General features: G+C 38.9%; 1 protein-coding gene across 14 annotated transcripts; it reads right to left on the bottom strand.

Annotated features, from left to right (window-relative positions):
- Positions 1-682: 682 nt before the first annotated feature.
- ARFGAP1 (ADP ribosylation factor GTPase activating protein 1) lies at positions 683-23,813 on the bottom strand. 14 transcript variants are annotated; one of them, XM_026862040.1, is made up of 15 exons: positions 23,742-23,813; positions 23,402-23,534; positions 19,865-19,928; positions 18,844-18,953; positions 17,204-17,375; positions 15,926-16,026; positions 15,090-15,176; positions 14,337-14,436; positions 11,612-11,668; positions 10,578-10,610; positions 9,248-9,277; positions 7,321-7,377; positions 5,408-5,467; positions 4,142-4,212; positions 683-3,675 (listed from the first exon to the last, which is right to left on the bottom strand). In XM_026862040.1, exons 3-15 carry the CDS (start codon positions 19,922-19,924, stop codon positions 3,321-3,323), a joined length of 1,293 nt encoding a protein of 430 aa, XP_026717841.1. In that variant the 5' UTR covers positions 19,925-19,928; positions 23,402-23,534; positions 23,742-23,813; the 3' UTR covers positions 683-3,320. The 14 variants fall into 14 exon arrangements, with proteins under 14 accessions (XP_026717841.1, XP_026717827.1, XP_026717829.1 ...); XM_026862026.1 differs by having other exon boundaries at positions 4,142-4,218; XM_026862028.1 differs by having other exon boundaries at positions 15,090-15,179.

Below are 23,813 nucleotides of genomic sequence, written 5' to 3' on the forward strand. Positions count from 1 at the left end.
TGTTTATACAACTTAAAATGAATACATGGCGTGGGACTGAAAGGGAAGTGGAACCCTCCTCACCCGTGCAACAGGTGACGCACACAGTGACGCCACGGCCGTACAACCCACGTGCTCACTCAGATTCAAGGGCTGGACCTTCACTTAGATGGGTGCCCTCAGCTCCCACAGACTGTACTCAAGGCCTCTTCTTACAGTGCTCACAATCAGCCCATAAAAAGAAGGATTTGGAGTGAGGAGGAGGGATCAAAGAAAAGTCTAATTCATAAACACTCACTCCACACATGTACCTTGGTTGCATCCCACCAAACCGCAGAAAAAAAAAAAAAAAAAAAAAAAAAAGTAAAATCCAGTAAAAGAAAGGCTTTGCAAAAGAAAACGCCCTCAATTTCATCCTCTCCTCTGGAAGACATAGTAAAGTGTTCAGATTCAGACAAGTCATTAAAAAAATACCGATTTGCCTGCCCAACTGAGACCAGTCGGTACAGCTGGTATACTAGTTTTGTGGCTGGTTACATGGTTTGCCATTCTATTGGGTTTTAGTATCTTCCATTAAGACTTTTCTAGGAGTTGCAGCATTTTTGTTGACTCTCTGCAGCACTGCAAAAAGAGATGGTGGCTGTTCTGTTCACCAGAACAGTTCTCCAGCTCCTCAACTGGAAGAAAAATCATTACCCAAAGCTTCTGCCTGAGTAGGGCTCAGGCTGTTTAGTTTAATGTAGAACATAAAGTTTCAAGAGATACAAAAATAAAAGCGGAAGAACAAACAAATGGCTCATGCCAATTGTAGCTGCAAGTGATACAGAAATAAACCAGTTTTCTCCTAGGCAAACCACACAGCTGAGGAGAACGTATGCATACACATCACAATACTGTTGATTGAATGGACTGAAATAAAGCTTATCCTGCTACAAGCTATTTCAGGAGGTTTATGAAAGAGAAATTGTAATAAATTTCTACACGGGAAGCTGAGCCAGCTTCACATCAGACAGACACCAGCAGTCAGACAGCGCAACCCATCAGGTGCATTTGGCCGTCGCCGCTACCGCAACACTTCACAAAGCCTGTCAAACCCTTGGGGGGGTGGGGGGGAGTGGGCAGCCCCATGGCACGCACAGCACACAGCACCACTCCCAGAGCAGAGAACATGCCTTACGGCTCCCTGCTGGGCAGCAGACACGGGACAAGGAGGCAACAGAGGTGTATGCAGAAAAATACAAAGTCATGTTCGACATGCAATTAAGCTATGATAAAGGTCTATTTGGAACTGGAGGAAAAAAGCAGAACAAAATCCTCGGTTTGTAGTCGGGCTGTAAACTTCTGCCAGTGGAAACACGAGCAGAATTGTAAACTGAGATCTCTCGTGCCTTGGGCACTTCCAAAGGGTCAGCGTGTGGGTGCCTGGCAGGGCTCAGCTGAGAGTAATGCTTGGGTGGTAAGTGGCACCGAGTGCTGCTGCACGAGCGGTACAGACCATGCCACCAGGAGAAGAAAGGGAGGGGAAAAAAAAAAAAAAAAAAAAAAAATCCTAACTCTTGCAGGACAGGGCTAGAGAAGACTAGAAAAATACCTTGTTCGCCATCTGAAAGATTCTACTAAAGAAATACAGAATCAGGCTATAAATAGAGCTGTTTCTACTTAGACTTAAGCCTTTTAAATTTGCTACTTTCGAGGTGATTCATGATTTTCTTTTCTTAACCCCTCGATCTTACCATAAGCTCCAAAACCTCTGTGAAGAGAAAAAGATATGAAGCATTCATTATTTAAGGTAACCTTGACAACTTCGATTTAGTTGTTTGCTTGAACAAATTAACAAATTTTAAAAAAGAAAATGCTTTTTAGGTATGTATTAAGACTTACAGGGTCCACAGTAAAGAACTCCATGCTGGTAGTACAGCAGACTACACAATGATATCATAATCTGAAGTTTTCAAGTCAGCTGATTGTTTTCGGGCTGAGTGTACATTTACAACCCACCCCCAAAAATAAAATGGGATACACAGGACACCTTTGTTGTTAAAGTCATAATTCTTCTGTAGAAGTTATGGTTTGTGTCATGCAAAGCAGTTTCTTAGGTCAAAACTGATACATAGCTGAATCTTCTATTCCATTCCTTAATGCTGACAAGGAGCTTCTAAAGTTTCCAAAATAGTGTTTCTTTAACAAGATCCAGAAAGAAAATGTGGAGAAATACATGATAGTGAGATACATATTGACATATTAAAGATTAATTTGGAAAACGTCTGCTTAATTTAAATTTTGCTATTAAATCCAGACATCTACTCCATCTTGAAAGGGGCTTGCTGCCAGCCTCTCTCCTTAATGTTCTCATATTTTCCACCCATTTTTTTCTCACTGGAATCTTTTTTATAGATTTGTTTCACTGCCAAGTTGCCAAACCTATCTTCAAAAGGCCATAAGCAGCAGAAAGATTTCATTTTTATCAGAACAGATAAAGTAGATGGGTAGAAGGAAGAAAGAGAACAAAAACAGACTGTATAAAATACTCAAAAACTGGGGGAAGGGTGTAGGTAGGGAAGGAGAACACCACAGCTGTGGTGGAGAGCTGCACTGTGCAAACTCTTAACCTGCTGAGCAAGGAGCCATTCTGGAGATCCCTTGACAGCTCAGGTCAAAACTGTGAGTTTACACAAATAAAACACCTAGCTCTAGATTCCTTATTAATTCTAAGGGGAGAAAATAAGTTTTAAAAGACTAAAAAAAAAAATTAAATCTCATAAAGTTTAAAACCAAAGCTCCAATAAAAAGTATCTTAAAGACCATCTTGAGTTGCCAGACTTAATAATGTCAGAGCAATCCATAAGGCATTTGAACTAGATCTGTTCAACTACAGTTTGCTTATTTAACAGCTATCTTTTCAAGACACATCCTGTCCTTTCTTTGCATTAAACACCTCAGGTCATCTCAAATTATATGAGGACTGGATGAATAACTATTAACCTACACATGCAAGGATGTACCATGAAAACGTGCTTGCACTGATTTTTTTTTTTTTTTCCTTTGAACATTTGTGTTAAGAAAGTCTGTGTATCCAGCTTCAGTAGTGCAAGGAGAATATATTTATCACTATTCCTTAGAAAAGGGACAGCCACCTTTATGTAATAAAAGATTCAGATGCTACTCTTTTTTTTTTTTTTTTCCCTAAACCGGGGTAGAAGAAAGGAGAACGAATGGGAAGCACAAAAGTAACAGATCAGTAAGGTCAACCAAGATACTCCAGTTGCATGTAAAACTTCCTCCCCTCAATCAGCCAGCATAGCCTCCCTCTCCTAGCTGTGCAAAACAGGGCTAACAGAGTTCTACCAGTTCTGGTTATCCCACCCATCATCAGCTGAAGACGCCTTTTTTGTTGCCTTAGGAGGTTTTTTGGTCTTGCTCTCCCCTCCTGTGTTTTCCCAGTTGGTCTCCCAATTTTCCCAACTGTCGCTGTTACTGTTCTTGTTGTTGGAGACTGTTCCTGAGCCCCACACGTCCCAGCTGTCGGAGCTCTTCTTCTCTGTGGAATTGTCCACATAGGTCCAGCTCTCACTGCTTGGAGATTTATGAGCTTTTGGTGGATCCGAGTTGCCAAAGGTCTCCCAGAAGCTTTGATCTACAGCATTGTTCTGGTAGCCCTCCCCTCCACTGTTCTGGTAACTGTCTCCCTCAGCTGGTCTTTTATGGGGGGAACAGAAAAAAAAAGGAAGGTAGAAATAAATTTAGTTATGAGAAACACAATAAAAATAACACTAGCAAAGAAAATTATAATGCTACTGCCCTTTACTTAAACAAAAACTGAGTCTAAAGGCAGAAGAACTAAAAATACTGCTCCAAATGGCATAAGCTTATATCCTAATTCATAGATTTTTGTTAACAGCTTTAAGTACCAATAACCCCAAGGCGAGGGGATATGCAGTTGGAATAATTTAAAAACAAGGTGCCATGCACTATTTTGTTCTCAGTTTTACAACTGTCATAAACAGATTGAATTCCTCCCATGTTACATACAGGAAAACTACTAGCAAAGACAGATTAATTTCTTTATATTTAAAAAATACCTGCTACTACTATACTGCAGAGAACATACAGGAGATAAAATTAAATGTTTAAAGAGACACAGAAAACGATAACAAAAAAATACCTTTCAGAATTATCATCTGGTTTGCCAGAAAAAAAAGTGGTGACATCTCGCCATCCCTTACTTCCCACTCCCTGAACCTAGAGAAAAAAAACAACACTCCATTTATTCAGACTGCACCAACACCTCCTCCAAGTCCAACAGCAAAATTCCTCCAGACCACATTCCTCCACTTGTTCAGATCAAGAGAACACACTTCATCAGAAAATTTCACTCACAATTTATTAATATTTTTGATGGGCAGTTAGGTGGTTGATGTAAGGAACATACATTTCATCATGCTGCTGGAAGATGTGAAAAGTTTAGCTTTTTTATCCATAATAGCTTAGCTTTTTTATCCATCATAGTCAATAACAGCTTTTGAATTCTCTCCTAGACTTCCTTGACAAAAATGCTGGAAATTAAAATGACAGCACTGCTGTTTTGATGTTATGATTCATATAAGTAGTATTTTTATTTTTACTGTCCCAGAAAGCTACTTTCACCCCACTTCAGAAGTATTATTTCACTGCCCAGGTAAAACAGTTCAAAAGTTGAGTTCTAGAATGAACGTGACTACCAGGAGAATCTTTTGGGGGTTATTGTAACGGACTGGCCTTGGATTAGAAACACAAATTCAGTGACACCCATGGAAGTTAGTATTCTTAAGTCAGAGGATGAATCCCAGAATTCAGACTTAAAGTTGTCAGGCTCTAAACAGGTAACGTCACTTATTTTATTAAAACATTCCCAACGTTTAAGGCACTAAGCTGGTACATGACAGAGCTTCCAGTGCTGACTTTCACAGCGCTAGAAAGACAGACCCTCCTAGGTAACACCTACAGTTACCAAAACAGGCACTAGATTGTGCAGAACTTCTGCACTTGACAGTTGTAGACAGCACTTACCACATTACCAAGCAATGACAGCAAAGGAAGGCAAAGAAAAAAGGCACAGAACATTAGTAAGTTTAACTGTACAGATGTAAGGCAAGCTGTCTCCATATTCTCCAGCAGACGTTTTCTTTCTGAGCTTGGGTCACTGGCCGTCTTATAACTCTACATCATGCCCTCGGTGAAACGATTACAAGAACTACCTCATACCTGCAGAGCTTTTTAACACCCCAAGAGAAGTACTGCATAATGAAAATCACATCTTCAAAACTCCTGTATTCAGCACCAGCAGAGACTCGAGCTGCATTGTGGTTTTGATTCACTACAGACTTTTCATAAGAATATGGAGACTGGCTTACTGTTTGGCCTCCTTAAAGGCAGGCAGGCCACTTCATACCTTGCTGGCCAACTGCGACACCCCCACGGTGACCTCCTCAAATATTTTGCCCTCTTTCACCTATGTGAATCAAAGTATTCGTAATTAGTCATAAAACAAAGTATTATTGAAACCTTACGACAGGCTTGCTTGTGCTTAACAGCTAAAACCAAAAAGTGTAAAAAAAACCCCCAAACCTAAACTGAAAGTGAATCAAAATATACTTAGATCAAAACAAAAGTTTTGAAAAAGACTTGTAAGAGTCCATTGATTATAACAGAGTGAATCTCAGCCCTTTGAAGTTTGTGGGAATCTTCTACTGATATACACACAGTTTGAGGAAGATATCATTACACTAATGCTGAGCATAAAAACACCAGCGCAAAACACACCTGCTAATGTTGACATTTTATAACTATATTTGACTATGTAAAAAAATATGGGTTTGGAGAAACTGAAACTCTATCAGATCCATTCTATTCTCTTTTATACATATTTAAATATTAAACTTTGGTCAACCAGAATACAGTTGGTGAATTCAGAAAGTAACACTTATTTAGAACTAAGAGCACAACATCCTAAGGGAAACACTTTTTTTTTTTTAATACAGAAAGTAACAATCCTCCTTAAATTGTCCTACGAAATAAAAACCAGCTCCAGGAAATGCACCCTAAAAATAACCCTGAAAATAATGCACCTAAGCACCCTGAAATAAGTTGTGGATAACTCAGAGGAATAAGAAACCAATTAAGAGTTTTCTGCTGCGATTTGAAATGCTATGTAAAGAATGTGGAATTAATAAAGGTAATGCAAGACAAATTAATTTGTAATGTGATTAAACCATTCTTATCAAATTGAAAATTAATCCATATCCCAAAGTGGTGGCACTGCTTCTCTTACGCGAGACAAATTAATCTGCTTTATCAAAGCCACTATCTTTTGGGAAAAAGCACGTAGGTAAGTAGAGCACCACATTCTCAGAAAAGAATTCATCAAAATTTTGGAGCTGATCCAAAATTCTAGAAGCACAGAACAAACGCATGCCAAATGGGAAAGATGTAAAAAGTATGGGGTTTTGGTTTGGGGTTTTTTTTTTTAAACATATGAAACAGGAAAGCGGCATTTGACACTAGGGAGAGTCTGTGACTAAAATTTGTGGTGTCAGTGATCATTCATCACTACTGAGGATTGCCTTGACCTTTCTTTTTTTTTTAAAAAAAAAACACACCCACTAGTGATTGTCTGCATTCACTCGGGTCAGTGCGTGCGTGTTCTTCCAACTGCTGCTACAAGTGCCATTAGCCACGTGGGTTTGGTCACTAACAATTGTAAAGGGAAGATGAAAATCTGCTTCAAACTGACTTCTCAGAAACAACACAGTAACTAGAACTGCTCATCAAAATGCTACTTAAGACCACACTGAGTATCAATGCACACAAAACTTGGTATTAACTACCAGAAAGAACGTCTTACTCCTATTGATAAACTGTTGTCGTTCACCTTAAATCTTTGCCCCAAATTCTACTGCCCCAGATGAGGCAGGTGATGAACTACAGTGGCTCAAAGATGCTTAGGTGAATTAAAATGCTGGCAGGCAGATGCGTAAAACACTATAAACTTAACACTCAAAGATACTACTATTCATATTTTCTTTTTAATAATTGATTTTTATAGCCATTTAGGGTGCATTTTCATCTTTTCCCAGCTTCCATTATCAAAAGTATGAAATTTATGAAATAGTATCTAACGGGGAATAATGTAACAGACTCTTGTGGACATGGAAAGATTGGAAATTACCCTCATTAACCTTTCTTTGGTATATGAAAAAACAGAAGGACACGCTGACAAACTGTGCAGTTGTGGCAGGAGGAGACAATCACTCCCTAAGTCAGCATAACCATGCTCTGCAAATAATTTACTAGTTCCAAAGTTACCTTTTCTTGTGCAGGTTTGAGAACATTTTCATTTAATGTCTGACCTAACTCTGATGCCTATTTAAAAGCAAAACAAAAACAAAGTCAGTTATCAAAGTCAGTTCCTTTAGAGAAAAAAAAAATATAAAAATACAGAAACCAAAAAACACAGTCAACATCTGCAGGCTAATTTCTCAGCAGCATCTCCAAAAACAGGTGAAGCCTTAAAGCTTTGATTCATACAAGCAGAATGAGCTGAAAAGCACACACAGTACAGTGCTGCAGAAAACATTAAAAGAAAATAAATTAAAAACAGATGTACATAGCAATAGGTCACTGGAGATGCCCAGAGCCCAAGCACAGTGTGACCTTGCACTGGAAGCAGAAGAATGGTTCAACCAGCAACAGCCTAGAAGGTGGGCCCCTTGCTAATGCCTGCAGCTGATTATTTGGAAGAACTGACCTCATCCACCTTTATTTTTCCTTAGTAATGGAATTATTTGTACAATTAGATCTTTATGGCCAATTTTTCAGCAATTCTTCTGTCTTGGAATGCTGCTCTCGTCACCTATTCGTAACAGTCCAATTGTTTCTAAGCAATACACAAGAGGCAAAACTGTGACAGAAGATTTTTGTAATCTTTTTTTACAGCTCCAGGTTTGCAGGGAGAGAAATCAATGAACTTTAGCAATCTATTGTAATCCAGAAGAAGATGCGTCAGGATACTGTACTTCAGAGGCATCTTACAAAAACGTTAAGCTCACAGCGTAACTCCCAAAATTACTTGTCCTAAGACAATATTGACATGGACAGCAGGGCTAGCAAATGTTTCATTTGAAATAATTTTTTTTTTCCCTACTACTCTAATAAGCCTTTGATTTAAACTTTTCTTCAGAATTGCTGTATTATACTGATTACCTTCTGAATTAGTCCAATTAATCCAAAAGGGCCAATTTGCTTGAGAGACAAACTTTATTCCTAAACATTAGCAGAGTCTAATGAAGTTTCATTTCCTAAGGGTTTATATCTTATCACTAACTTTGGTTAGGGTGTGAGCCTTCATTCATATTCCTCCTGGGGATGGATCACCTCAAGTATCTTTTCTCCACAGATTCCCAGGTGTCTAAAAAGCTTCTCTCTTAGCCACCCAACCACCACTATCTCCAACACTTCTCCTCCTGATCAGTTCACAAGTTATTTGAGAAGACAAAGGCCAAAGGTAACTCCATTCCCACCTAGTAAGAAATGTGAATGCAAATCATGTAAAGCTGTTTCCACTGGGAGCGAGGCTACAAGGTGTTTAAGGAAAACAAGAAAGGGGATTTTTATTCTTTGAAAAATCCTTCAGTCTATTAAGCCTGGCAGACTGTTTATGTTATAATAAAGAGTGTAACACACTAAGATTAATGGTTCAGATATGCTAAGTGAGGTCATTGTTAGAACTGGGAAGCACTCTTACATTATTCCATTTACTCAACCATGTAATTTCATGAATATGGAAAGATTTGTACAAATCTCTTTTCATCTGAATTGCTTCATCTTTACTATTGTTGAATTTAGGATAGCATCTTCACCACCATTACAGACACTACTCAATGGGGCATTCACTAAAGAGCCCTCCTTCAAACAATACCCCAGGGTAGTTCTGGGTGTTCTGCATTCCTGGATCAGACATGCAAACAGAAATCCTGAAGTCATCTGTGTTTATGAAGAGCGTAGACAGAAGTACAGCATGTTTTCTGAGAGTGCAAAGCTTGGATATCTCTATCCAGTTTAACCTATTTTAAGGAGGTTTGAAGAAACATTACCGTATGAAACACACATTATTCTAAACAGATTTGACTTAAAGGCAAAAAAAAAAAAAAAAGACAGCTCAAGAGCAAATGCACATATTCAGCACGAACAGTGACAAGGAGTCCATGCACAAGAATATATGTGAGGGCGTTACCGGCTCTGGCTGCTGCTTGTAGCCCCAAAACTTTACCCAGACAGCAAAAGAGAAAGAGCAAGGAAGGTAGAAGCAGCTTTTAGCAAAAAATTGGCAGCATTTTTTCAGGCAAGTTAAAGTAGCATGAACCTTTTTCAATTTTAACATCTACTGACAAGACAAACAGTGAGTATGTATGGTCATTGGACAACAATTTTAAACAATATACCGTATCAAAAAAGATGTTAAATATGTTCTACGGAGCAAAAGATCAGATGTTTCAGGAACAAAATTTAAGCTTCGATAACACAGCTTATACTCTACAGCACCATGTTGCTGTGGTCCTTGTCAGTAGATGTGATGAGCTTTGACACTTATATTTACTGACAATACTGAAGATCAGTTTTCTAAAAGGGAAACTGCTGGGAGGAGTGAAAGAGGAGGACTTGTAAAACAGTTTTCTTACGTAAGCCAAGCAGTAAATACTTTAAAGCTTCTAAGTATCAAGTCTGGGTGCTTTAAACAAGACATTTTTGTGACAAAACATGCACAAGTTTGGCTGCCTACATGGAGCATTAATATCCTACTGCCTGCATCTGTCTGGACACCAACACCAGCGGTTGGTTTTGAGCAGTTGCATCCTTTGCGCATCAGGGAGCACGCCAGGCTAATGCTAGGCATATGAGAATTGTAGTTCAAAGCCAAACTCCCTACACCATATATTAATATAAGCAAGCCCTCTCTCACAGAACTTTGGCAGAGTAAGAGTCCTATTCTTTTTCCACATTTTTACATTTGAACTTAAAACTTTTCCATGCAAACAGATCTTGCTTATGTCAAGAGTTCTAATTCAGGTCTGACTGTCCCTGTTTTAACCCTAGTTTGAAAGAGGAAATGCTTTTGTAATTGCTCCTTTTTTAAACAAACACAAGTAAGTTAATTTAATAACAATATTAAGCAGTTCACGTTTGTAATATCTTCATGGGCTTCAGCAATGGAAACATGGCTTGCATTATATTATATTACCAAGAAAATTACTTCAAGATAGACCACATTTAAAGTTCACAAAAATAATATAAGGGTATTTTAAGTTTGTAAGCATTTCATTCTACTTCCTCTCCAACACACCTGACAGTTGTACACAGCAGAGTATCACTGTTTATTTCTTGCCTAATTTGATCACTGCAGTGGATTGCTATTCCCATGGAAATAAAAGCTAGAACCTAAAAATTACTGTGAAGGAAAAACACACTGGTCTGTTGAAGATCAAGTCTAAATCAATTGGTGCAAGCAAATACATGACATTTAAAGCCAATTGCAGTCAATAAGACAAAGCTAAATCTGTAGTCACCTTTTGACTTGCTTGAGATCCAAATCTGGTAGCCTGTGAAAAGAAACAGAGACATTCAAGTTTACTAGGAATAAAATCTCTGGTTTTTAAATACACACATTTAGAAATATTACATGATCTTCTCCGAGATGAATGGACCTTTGCCAGAATTTCACAGTGAGCAGAGAATATCTGTATCACCACCTCTGGCACTCCAGATTGCTCTGGGGAAGGACCAGTCTTTCTCAACTTACAACAGGGGGAAGAAAATATCTTCAATATAGATTAGATTGGTGGGCTGATGTGGATGAGTATCGGTATTTTTGTCTCTCATAATGTCACCCAAAGAAAGAGATGAGTTTAAACAGTTTATGAGTGTAACAGTTAAGAGATAACTGTTATGCTCCTAAAAATTTGGAAGAATACTAAGCAAAACTGAAAAAAGTTGTAATGCGTTATTTTCACAAAAATATTTCATCTCTTTCCATCATCATCTATGCAAAATGTAATAAATTTTTGGTTCTTCTGGTTTCAGTCTACAGATAAGTTGAATGATTGTCACCCAAGTGCGTGTATTTGCAGAACACGCAGAGCCTGACACCCATGTCTCAGTTTTTCTTACAGCATCCCTCTGGGCACAACCTCTGCCCAACAAACTTTCTATTTAAACTGACAAAAATGCTGTAGTTAGAGAAGACAAAGGAAGGAAAGAAATATAAACCCATCAGCAGTTTGTAACTTGGTATTAAATTCCTGCTGAAGAATGCAATTTGGCCTCACTTGACACAAACTGAAATTTCTGCTTTATAATAAAAATTTTTGTTGAGTTCTTGCTTGATACTTACGTCCAGGGGACAAATTTACAAAAATTTCCACCCAAAACCATGAGAAATAATTAAGGCAGAGATCTCCATTAAATATGCATCTATTACATATGCCCGAGGCAAAGATACACAAGAGGGCAGAATTTAGGTTGTCCTGGACATCACTGTTAAAACACTAAAAGAATCTCCAAGTTTACAAGAATTACACCAAAATGCATTTTGTTTACTTACACCCTCTTTAGCAGCTGAGGCAATTTTGCTTGCTCCAGTTGTAAAACTGCTCCACCCCTTTAAAGAAAGTGAGAATATTGTAAACTACACGTGAAGAATAATAATAGTGAATAACCAAGTGTTCAGTATTACATGTTAAATTAAATCAAAATGTTCACCAATAGAGCTTATCCTGTAATCGTAAGAGCTACTTGCTAGTAAAAGTGAGAATTAGTCTCTCGCTTAACTGTAATATAGTGATGAACTTCCATTATTTGTGTCAAAATAGCTGCAATTTGAGCAAACCTGAGTGCTCCAGATGTTACTCTACTAAAAATGGCTACATGACAAAAAATAAAATTCCTCTGCCTGCCCAAAGAAAAGTAAAAAAACCCCAAACAAACGAACAAACAAAAAGACATTAAAACCTTAGAAAACAGAGATTGGATGGGTGGGAAAAAAAATAAAACCATGAGCTGCTAAAATGTATGCCTGGAAAAAGCTGAAGAGAAAACAAGAATCAGTGCTCAAAACCATTCAGTTATTCATAAAGCATCCATTCAGCAATTTTCTGTTTCATAATAAAGCTTCAACCTCCTTGTTTCCTGCTAATTTTACCTTTAATAACAAAAGAAACAAAGCTTTATTTTGCTTCACTGGTTCTTGGAAGATCTGAAAACCATTGGCCATTTCTTAAGACTTTTCTGTCATGAATCAGAAAAGGTTTCTTCTAATTACTGATTGTCAGATACTGATTAAGAAACCAGCTAAAAGAAAGTGGAGCAGGAGAGTGATCCAAAATTTGTTGTTTGTTGAGTTGTTTGGGGGTTTTTTTTAACATAATCTTTAAAAATCTCTTCACAACTGTTTAGATATCAGTTCTTGTTAGTAACTCATTCATCCGGAATTTGCCCAGTAAAAGAAGTGAAAAAATCCCCATCATACTTAATTGGATAAAAACCAGAAACAAACTTAACATGTCTGTGGTTCCCCTGTCTCTAATAATGAAGAAACAGATCTTTCTGTTCTTTGCAGATCACCACCACCTAATTTTAAGCTGTGCTACAGAATCTTTTAAACACAGCACTAGGAATTCGAGGTTAATATCCATGTCTACCACTGCCTTTTATCAGTTTGATTGCTGTCAAGGTGCAGATGTTTTGTTTCAAGGAGGGATGTTTTGGTAACATGATACCTTTTAGGTAATTTCCATACAAAAATCTGTAAACAGCAGAAACTTTTTCTGATTACCCTTTCCATTCAATTTAACTATAACACATAGTTAGGTTGAGGAAAAGTCTTTTTTAAAAAGCAGCAAGAAATAAATTTTTTTGCCTATCCCTTTGAAGTCTCTTCACTAATTGCCTTTCTTGTCCTGTGCTGAAACACTGAAAGATAATTCTCTCTCCAACTGCAAAAAAGGCAAAGTGATGTGTCTTGTAGTTTTATTGTTAAGCAGAGTCTCAAGGGACTCAAGACCGACCTAAACTGCAATTACATCTGTTCTTTACAGAACGAGTTGGATAGTGTAGTCGGTGTAAATTACACAGAAGATGCTCCTTCTGATATGTAACAGCAGAAAATAATGTATATACATAAGTGTAGCGCGTGTGGGGAAAAAACAATCATAATGCAGGGGAAGGAAAATTGCTTTCCTCACGAGGATGAATATGCATGCAAATATTCAATCTCGCTATAATAAACGACTCAAAACTACACTGTAGTATGTATCTGCGGTCACAAGAGGGCATTTTAATCATAAGTTTCAATGAGATAATGTAATCAAATAATGTTTGACGGTAACTTCCCTCCTTTGCTCAGCACGTCTGCCATACATTCTAGATGTGGTTTCCAATTGGAACTCTCTGGCCTACGATCTGTGACATGATTAGAAAATATTCAGCAGACCTATAGGAAGCACCCTATGGGATCACCTGGAATACTGTTCAAAGGCTCAGGAATTACCTTTTTCTGTTACATTCTTGTGAAATATATTTTAAAATAAACAAACAACTGAACCTGGTGTGGATATTTAGACCAAGGAGGCTCTACAGGAGATTGCTGGCCACTAACCCTGGTGGAAAAAACCTTACTGTATTTCAAAGTCACACCAAATCCCAAATATTGTTCAGCACTGTTACTCTGCAGCCTATCAAAGCACCAATATGTCCCTGACTGCCTCCAATTTTATTCCCATTTTCCTTCAACAACGCATCTTTCACTATCTCTACTTTAATCGTGACAACTGTTCGACCATATGCTGTTATCTCTTCACACCCTGTCACAAGTATTTCAAATGTTTTCATCACTGCTCAGGGCTTCTGGCACTCAGGTACACACACATTTCAGTTGTTTTCCACTGAATATACCTAATACAGTTAATCTATTTAGAGCATTACCAGACTAACTGCTATTCCCAACAGGTAATTACTTTTTTTTTTTTTCCTTCTCCAAGCCCTGTTGAGTATTAGTTCTTAATCCATTGCTATATCCTCATTTCCTTATTTCTATAAACTGATACCAGACATAATTCCTACATTTGGCTCAAGTTTCTCCCTTCATTTTGCCTTTTACGGTCCACCAGCATCTTCTTCGCTCTTTTGAGAATCCAACCAATACTCTGCATCTCTCCGTATCTACCTGCAATCTTTAGTTTCTCTTCCTCTGTTTATATTCTCCCACAACAGGGGATGAAACAGAAGAAAATAGTAATTCAGGTCACAGAAAGCTTCAAGCAATTCCTTACCGAGTACAATGAAGACATAGCATTATTCAGGAAGTCATCCTCTTTTTTTGGAGGGTTTACTGTGTTTCCAAACCCCACGTAACGATTTTCTTGGCCGCTACTATAAGAAAATGAGTAAATAGTATCTGTATTAGCATGGATTCATGAAAACCATTAAACAAAAGATGAAAAGCTTGAAAGAACGACAACTGTTTAACAGACTCCAAAATACACCTGGAAAAAGTCCTAAAGCACCCCCAAATACAAAACCACTTGCTTCATAAAGACAACACCAACAAAGATCCACAGGGGAATCCTTGCAAATTAAAGTGTCCCCTACGGACGCTAACGTGGTCTTAAGGATTCTCTAGGTTTACAGAACACTGCCATCAGAAGCCTGAGTAAATCCTAATAAAGTGATACATGAAAATGGGAAAAGGAAAGGAAGAAGTAAACAGTGTTAGCTTTATAAATATGCCTGTTTAACTCAATACTATACACACTAAAAATTCCCTAGTTTGGAGCTCACCACAGTAACATTTTGAGTTACAAGTTCTTTCTTCAATGCTATTCAAACATTTTTGTTATATAAACATGTTAAAGAGGCACTTTCCTTCATCTTTACCATACATTATCAACATATTTTTAATAGTAAACAAGATGTAACTGTTAACTAGTGAATCAGGATCACAGCTACGTGGCTGTAGTATAACATCTGTGTCTTTATTATGCTACAGGGCCAGGCACTCAAAAAGTTAATAAATATTGCATTACCCTTGGTAGGAGCCAACATCATCATTTAACCAGTCTTCAAAAGCCTTGTCAGAAGAGGCAGTTGCAGTCTGAGATTGTCCAGCAGAACTACTGAAATGAAAGATTTAAGAATCAAACTGCGTAAAGCAAAACCCACTAGCTCAGCAGTGCAGCCTGACGTATGTCATCATAATACAGGTGCAAAATTGATTATTTCTTTCATCTATCACATAGAGAACTCTAATGCAACCACTAAAAGCCACCAGAGTATTGAATGAATAAAGCAATGGCAGACCCAGACAGTGCTGCTCAGACTCCAGCTAGCTCCTGAGCTCGCTGGATGATGGCCAGGCACGAAGGGCTTGTTTGCTTGATCTACAACTGCTTTTTCCGTTAACTTGATTCTTTAGCGCAAAGAGTAACAAACACAACGTGCAAAAGCAGAAAAAACACAAGTGCTGTGCTCCAGCTTTCATGCTGTTGTAATCAGCACCATAAAGGAGAAGTCTGTTTCCTCTTTGCTGGCACGAACGGGGACAGCATTGAGTTAAGGTAATGTGTGACACACTACATGTGACTTGACACAAGGTTGTTTTGTCAGTCACAGCAAGTCAAGATGACAACAGCAAGGCTTGTCCTCTGCTCTTCTCACTTGTCTTTGCCATAATTTAAGGTTCAGATGGAGAAGGTGGGAATTATTACAGAAATTAAAGCCCTGTTACCTCATATTCCTTAACTTCAGCATAAGAAATACTTGCTCAGACAACACCACCAACAGAATAAAACCAGCAGACATTCAAATGTCAGGTTTTGATCCTGCTGTAGCTATATCAACATTAAATAACAAGAATACATACCGATGAGTGGAAGAGAGAGACATTTTAGGCTGAGGTGGGGTCCAGTTCCTGGCAGGAGAAGTTTCAATGGACCACTCCTTGCCTTCAGCTACTGTAGCTACCTAGAAGAGGTAGGAAAATAATCAAGAATGCTAGGTCAGATTTTTCATACAAGTTACACACTGGTGCTGTAAAGGGAGGACCAGTCATTTTTCCAGTTTGCTGCCAGCTGCATAGATCAATTGTTCTGTTTTCACAAGAAACTTCTGAGTCTCAGGCTAGTAATGTTGAATTGAACATGGAGTTTATTTCAGGCAACTGATTTCAGGCAACTTCTTCAAACAGACAAATTTAGTTTGAAGAGGAAAGACAAGATTAATAGCAACTTAAGTACTAATCACAGGATAATGAACAGAAAGAGGTGGATTTATTCTCTAGCACAGGGCAGCTGAAACACATGCACAGAATTTAAATGTTCTCCCTGTCTCCTTCAAAGGACCTGAACTTCATCTCTTCACCCCATACTGCTCCTCCAATCCAAGTCATAACTTCTGCAAGTTAATAAAAAATTTCCAAAGGCCCTGCCACAGAAGCTCTGCAGTTTGTTCCATGTACTAAAAGGCCTACAGCACCGAACTTGGGAATTCTCTGCTTTCAGCAAGATACTCCAGTCAACCAGCTTCTATTCCCAGCAACTTCTAAAGATGCAAAGAGACCACACACACACACAACAAACTTCAAAGCTGCATGGGCATCCCAGTGAGCCCAGAATGTACCTTCTTACCACTTCCATGGCAGGGTCAGAATAAAATACAGAATCTTTCTAAGTCTCTAAGCTCATGAATTCAAGATGTCTGTCATTTCATTTTTGGAAATTCCAAACCTCCCAAAAAACAACACCACCATTACAACTACCAATTTATTTGTTCATTAGCCTGACAGCGTTTGCCACATTAATTTACCATTTTATAACTACATACACCAGCAATCACTTGGATAAAACACTAGTGCTGAAGTAGTAAACTGCTGTGGATTAGGACAGCTCCGCTAACTAGTTGCAACAAACTGCAGTAATGAACATCTGAGCCACCTCAACTAAACACAGTAAAGAAAGTTTCTAAAGAAAATTCTTACAGAAGTTGGGAAGAAGCACTCTAAAAATTATCCTTTTCAAGAACCACAGCAGAGGTTCAAAAGATTGCTACTTTCCTTCTCCCCCATGCTTCATAAACAAGCGCTTACAAAGCACTTTGATGTTTTCAGATAGCAGAGGATGAGGACACACACAACTGAGCTTACCTGATCTCTAAAAAGAGCTGCAGCTTTGCTGTTGTACTTCTCCTGCATTGACCAGCAGGGATCATAGTCATCTTGAGACTCCAAGAACTCTCGAAATTTGCTATTACCTCCAGCCTTCATTTTCTCCAGCTCAATATCCTTCCATTTGTCCATGGTTACAGAACGTACAAAACTGAAAAGCAGGGTTTTTTTTAAAAAATTAAAAGCAGTTTGTTATAATTTCATGCTATATCAGCAAGGAGATAAAAAAAAGCTTATTACAAAAATATCTTAAAAATTGGGAGTGCAAACATGTTTGAGAACACTCTCCAACTATAGAAAGATAGAAAATCATAAGAAGGTGCTCATATATAAGCTAAAATCATGTCATTTATTTGCACTCCAAGGAGACTGTCAAGAGAAGGCAAGTGACAGAAAAAAAGCTTTCTTCAAGTCCAGAAATTAATCTAATCCACTACATAAAAGAAACTTTTCCCATACTTCTTCACTCTGCCATTTTCTTTTCCTGTCTATTTTCACAATTACACTGAAGCGACCTGCGAGGACACCTCTTGTCCCACTCCATGCTTCTGCTCATAAGGACCTTCAGCTGTTGAAAACAGCCCACCCTATAACCTGACCCCATCTCAGGGCATTTGTCACTGCAGCCAGCATCTCAACTCTGAGCCATAAATTCTTGCTACTGCTCATGAAACTGTATTTTTAAAAAAGCACAAAAAAAAACCCACAACAAAAACCACAAAAAAACCCCAACCAACAGTGTCCTGTTGTTAAATACAAGGTCACAGAGGAGAGGAGAGAAAAAAAAAAAAAGATACATCATCCTCAAGAAAGCTCTTTAAAACTTGTATCTTGACCGCTTGCTTTCTTTTTGTCCCTAAAGAAATACCCTTTATTATATCCTCATCTCAGTAATTTCATTTTTTCTTTCATGTAACATATGGAATAATTCCAAACTCTCATTTCCTATGCAATTTCTATTCACTAATGAGCTTTAAATCACTCCTTGAAAAGCCAAGCACGTACTTCTGAATGGCCTCCTGGCTTTGGTGATCTCTCCCCTGGACTTTCTCTCCCTTTCTCATTTGAGAACTACCCCATGCTCTGCCCCCATTATTTATACACACACTGTGTCTCCAGAACATGTAACAGCTCTTATTCCATACATTCCCATCTCAGTGGAGCATGTTTCTTGAACAAAACCTGTCATTTATATTAAAAAAAAATAATCTCCTGAACAGAATAAAACTGGTTTATATTCTTGCATACACTACAGAAACATTCTGTAAGCATACTGTGACTTTTTCTGCTCAACTCTCAAGCTGCTCTAGCACTACTTTGGGTTTAATTGTAAAGATTATACAAAATTAAAAGAATAAAGTACAAGGACTAATGCAGTATTACCAAACACCACCACACAACCTCCAGATGCAACTAGAGACATTGCTTTCCAGAACCGGGCACAATACAGCTGCACCCCTGCAGCACACACCCCAACTAATTATAGCATGAAGCAAAACTGCCAATGAAATGTTGGACTTGAGACATTCTATCCCCTTCCGAAACAACACATTCAGTTCACAACCCTAATGCACCCCGAGGTAACCCAATTCAGTCCATCGTCTGCTTGAAAGGCTGACCTGAGGTGAACTCCCAAGCCTCGGTGTTTTCCTGAGCACTCCAGACAGATCCAGATTCCATAGGTCACGCTCACCCACTGGGGGTTAAATGCACCACATTCAAAACAGACCTGCAGAAAAACAATTATCTCTAACACTCAGCCATCTCTTGTCCATGCAAAGTAGTAGAGCTCAAAAGTCAAATCATGAAAATGTTACACACAGACAATAATTTCAGACGGGAGAGTTCTTAGCATTTAGAAACACCTTCCCTGACAGCATAAGCTTCCTTCAAATATTTGCTGCATGGAAAGAAATATTCATTAACCTGCCTGATTTGGATTATAAAAATTACTGTACTGGCTACCAAAAACCAGTGAGGAAATACAGATAAGCAAGTTGAAAATAATGAGCAAAGAATTCAACTTGATTTCCTTTTCACATTGTCTTGAAGGAGGAAAAAGTAACTAAACTGAATTCTTGAGGTTTCCCTGGCAAAATAAAGATGCAACATTTAAAGTTGGGAACATTTAGTCAGTCATACTACAGGCTGGCAGTAAATGATAGCAGATCTAAATAGATTAAAAATAGCTTTATTGCTCATACAGTGTAATAACTTCAGTTCCTAAGACTGGAATCACCATTCAATGTTTAATGCATTGATATAAACATACCTGAACCTATCCATGGGCTATCACATTTAAGGTATCCTATAATCAAGCTACTAGAAACTGGCCATTTTAATTAACCTGTGCCCAAGGCATCACTTGTTCAACAGACTCCGGGGGTTACAGCATTACTAGAACTTCTGACAGACTTGTGCCAAACATGCAGCAATGTATTATAATACACATGTGAACAAAAGTTACTGGAACTAACACAAATATGAGATATCCCAATTTATACGTCACCGTTAGTCACCCGCACTAGTGCTATAAAGGCACTAGCTGTAGTAGAGCACAACATATATCTGGAGTAGGTAACAAGAAAATTCAGTTCTACAAAACCAATCTAAAAAAGATTGAGATTATCATTTTCTTACATTGTTCTCATCTTGTGCTCTGACTTCCTTCAGAACTTTCCTTGTTCTTGGACTCGCCATGGTTCTACAAAGGTACAAAAAAGAAAAAACTAAGTCAAATTCAAGAATTTAATATCGGCAAGATGTTCTGCACCTAGCAGCCTAAACCACTGATTCACAACCAATTGCAAGGGAAAAACAAACAAACAAACCACCATAAAACCCACAGCCTTACTCTTCCATTTACTTTACACGTTTTGGGAGATTTAGTCAACTTCATTGATTCATTGGAAAGGTGAAATTCAGCCACAGCTGAAAAGGGGGCAGGAGTGACAAACATGGAAACTCTTCTATGCCACGTGCTGTATAAAAACAGACTCTTACTTGATGCTGCTGCCAGTCCCATCCGCTACCCTTTCTGAGAGCACTTTACAATCACGCCTGATTACACGGGATCACATGCCTACAACTAAACAGACTAAGCAAAAAATAGCAGAAAAACTCTTACACTTCGGAGTCCTGAACACGTCACTGGAAAATACAAAAAACTGACTTTCCAGAAATACTGAGTTTGCTTATCAACTGAATTCTAAGAAAATAAGGCAATTATTTGGACCTTTCACACAAAATAGAATTCTAATTCCAACAGTCATGTCTCACTAGCAGACCACATCATCTCACTCTTTACTTTTATGGAGCATGAAATGCAGCAGCAGGGAGAAGTGCCAAGCTACGGATAAAATTCACATTAAGAAAAAAAAAAATGTGACTTACAGTACACAACCTGAAAAAAACTGGAAGTACGTAAGACACTCATGATTAAAAGAAATAAAGTGCAGGGTGCAGCACAAAACTGCAATTTAGATAAAGAATGAATCCATATTTCCAATTAATTTGGTAGTGTGATATTTAAATTAACTTTAAGTAAATAATATCTTTTTACTTCTAATCCATCCCTTTCATTTCTACTCTAGAAAACAAATTTCTAAGACATAATAAAAGACAGAAAAGTCACGAGGCTGGCTAGAAACCTCAACAACTACTAAATGTCAAGCTTATTTGTCAGTCAAGACAGAAAGCAGTAAACATTTTCATCAAATATTGATCTGAGAGGCAGAAATGCCTTTATACAAACCTTTCGACACTTGTTCACTGTGCTATTTAACTAAACAGTCATAAATCCTTAAATTATCAACAGGATTAAAAATCTTCCAATAATTTTGAAGGTAAATGATTAAGCATTACATACAATTGCCACAACCCAGTAGGGGATGGAAAGAGAACAAATCTTTAATTATAAGAGGAAATCTATTTTAAAAAGACAAATGCTACAGGTAAGAAAATATTAGTTTTCTCTGAACGTGACATCAACTTCTGAGAAATCTCTAAAGCAGAACAGCCTTTCTGTGAACCGAAACCACAGTGGTACAACACACACAATTACACTCCACACCAGCTAAGACAACACGATTCAACATTGTACCTACCTATTATGTCTGTTAAAAGCAGAAGCTATTTGTGGCAGAACTCACTGCCTTTTATCTAAAGCACTTATTGCTTCGTAAACATCTCACTGCCAAATACTTAGTTCTGTGTAATTTAAGGGACAGTGTTTTCACTGACAGGCTACCTTTTGATCTTAATTTGTATTAGACAAAAATAGGTAAGCTGTGAAAAAAAAAAAAAAAAAGTGGTTTAAACTGAAAAGGTTACTGTAATTAATGGTAATATCTTCTAGTCATCCTGCATCAAGTTAAAACTGGAATTATTTTTATCAATGATCAAATGGAAATTGTGTAACTTTCAGAAATGGGAAACAAAGTGTGGCAAGTGACCCCTTGTATAATGAAACAAACTTGCTCCAATAGCAACATTTAATTTTATATAACTTACATGCATGTGAGGAGGGAAATAGCACTACATATAAAACATGTTTGCACACGTCCTAAACAGAGACATAAACACATTTACATGGATCGAAGTCCACGTTTTCAATTCCACTCTGTCACTGGCGAGGTAAGGGAAAATTCTTCCTCTACAGTACAGAAATTAAGTAAATCCCATAGCAGTCACAGGCCAGAGAGACAATCAGGCTCTCCTCTTTGCCATTTTTATTATGTTCTCTTCCCATGCCAACTCCCCTTTCCTCAGGGCTGTATTTCCCCAGCAACTTCTTCACATTACCAACAAGTTACAAGGTTCCTCTCTCTGGCTGGCTGCTTGTTCACCTTACTGCTATCCTCCCTTTACCATTTCTTCCTCCCTTTCTCCACATTTTCATTCAGAATAACACACTGAGGTAGACTAGAGGCTGCAAAGGCCTTCCAGCCTCAACAGCAAATGATCATTGCTGGAGCTGAACAGGAAAGCCTTTTCCCACTCCCAATTCTGCATGAGCCAGGAATTTCCTATAGAGCAGAGAGAGACATCCATCCTACAACAGGCAATATCCACATCCTACAACAGCAAAAATCCACAGCATGTCAGTGTTTACAAACAGTACGAGTTTCGGATTTCTGACTCCAAGCTGACAGACGAAGCAACTGTCTGCTGTAACTGCTTTTTTTGATAAAAGACTTTTAAAAAGAAAGACCTTGGCCAGCTGCAGTCTAAACACATGCCCATTCCAGAAGCACTGAGTTCCCTGACCAGATCACCATGTCTGTCTGGTGGGAAAGCAGAGTTTCATCCAAGAGGAGGCAGTGACCAAGGCCACCAGCTTTGTGCCCTTCTCTCATCCACCAAAGTATTTGGAAATAAAGGAAAGGGGGATAGGATAAGAAAATAGAGTCCCGCTTTAAGTTTTCTAACAGGTAACATCTTTAGAGATGCTTACCCTATTTTCAACTGTATTTGCCCACAAAGTTATAAGTGATCAAATTATCATTGTTTACCACCCAAAAGCCGAGCCCTAGTGCCTGACTGGGCACATAGCCTATTTCAGGAGTAAAATCTTCAGTAAAAACTGTGCAGATATCTTATAAATGTATATTGTTTTGATCTGATGTAAATGGACATGAGCAGTAAAGAAAGTGTTTGGTTTAGGAATCAGTTTTCATTGAAGAATATAAATATTTTGGCCTAAGGGTTCCAAGGTGTAAACAAACATCTTCACACAGACCAATCTCACACTCTTATTTCCCAAACAACCTCTTCGCAGAGCAAATACCAGACATGCACCATATGAGTTTCCACATTAGGAATCTTTAGCTTGCTACAAGCAAAGAGGCAGTAGCGGCACTAGACACTTTTTTAAGTGGAAGAGAGCTATAATGGGACTTTGCTCTTCTGATGCAGCAGCAAATGCAGAGAGCCCAGCTGTAAAGGGCTCCAAGATGAAGCAGGTGACGTGGGCTGCACGACTGCACGGCCCTGATGGTTCCCTGTGGGTCTCACCAGGGCAAAAAAGCCCCAAAGGCCTCACCAGCTGATGAACCAAACGCTGCCAAACCACCTCCACGGCGCAAGGCAAGGCTCACTTTCAAATATCTACCAGAAGCTGCTGCATGTTTTCAAAGCCGTGCGGTTTCTGCCTGCCCAGAAGCGCAGCCGCCTTACCGAGAGCTCCTCAGGGGGAGGCGAGGAGGGCGATTTCTTCCCGCACACCTGCGCTAGCTGGATCCACGCTGAGTGCTGGAGGCCTCCCTCAGAACATGGCCGGATTCCCAGCGAGCGCACCGGCTTCTCCTTTCTAGGAAAAAAAAAAAAAAAAAGAGATGGGTAAAACAGCGGGGAGGGAAAGGCCGTCGGGAGGAGAAGTTCAGGCCTCCGACCCTCCCGTGTGACAGGCCGCCTCAGCGCCGCCGCCAACACCACCACCACCGCACCGCCCCGAGCAGGGCCTACCGGGATGGCCGAACCGCCCCGGGAGAGTTAACAGAGCCCGGTATAAACGCACCGGCGAGTCTTGACGCGGCACCGCCGGGTCCCCGGTCCCGCCCGGCGCCTCACGGCGCAGCCGCTGCCCCCG

Source organism: Athene cunicularia (genome assembly GCF_003259725.1).
Source record: "Athene cunicularia isolate RWA chromosome 20 unlocalized genomic scaffold, athCun1 chr20_part1, whole genome shotgun sequence".
NCBI lineage: Eukaryota > Metazoa > Chordata > Aves > Strigiformes > Strigidae > Athene > Athene cunicularia.

Excerpts from the sequence above, each read along its gene's own strand:
- ARFGAP1 (XM_026862025.1), bottom strand. The coding sequence starts at position 19,924 with ATGGCGAGTCCAAGAACAAGGAAAGTTCTGAAGGAAGTCAGAGCACAA. Across the intron at positions 14,437-15,089 it reads GATGTTGGCTCCTACCAAGG|TAGCGGCCAAGAAAATCGTT; the intron begins GTAATGCAATAT and ends ATTTTCTTATAG. Across the intron at positions 3,676-4,141 it reads CCAGATGATAATTCTGAAAG|ACCAGCTGAGGGAGACAGTT; the intron begins GTATTTTTTTGT and ends CCCCCATAAAAG.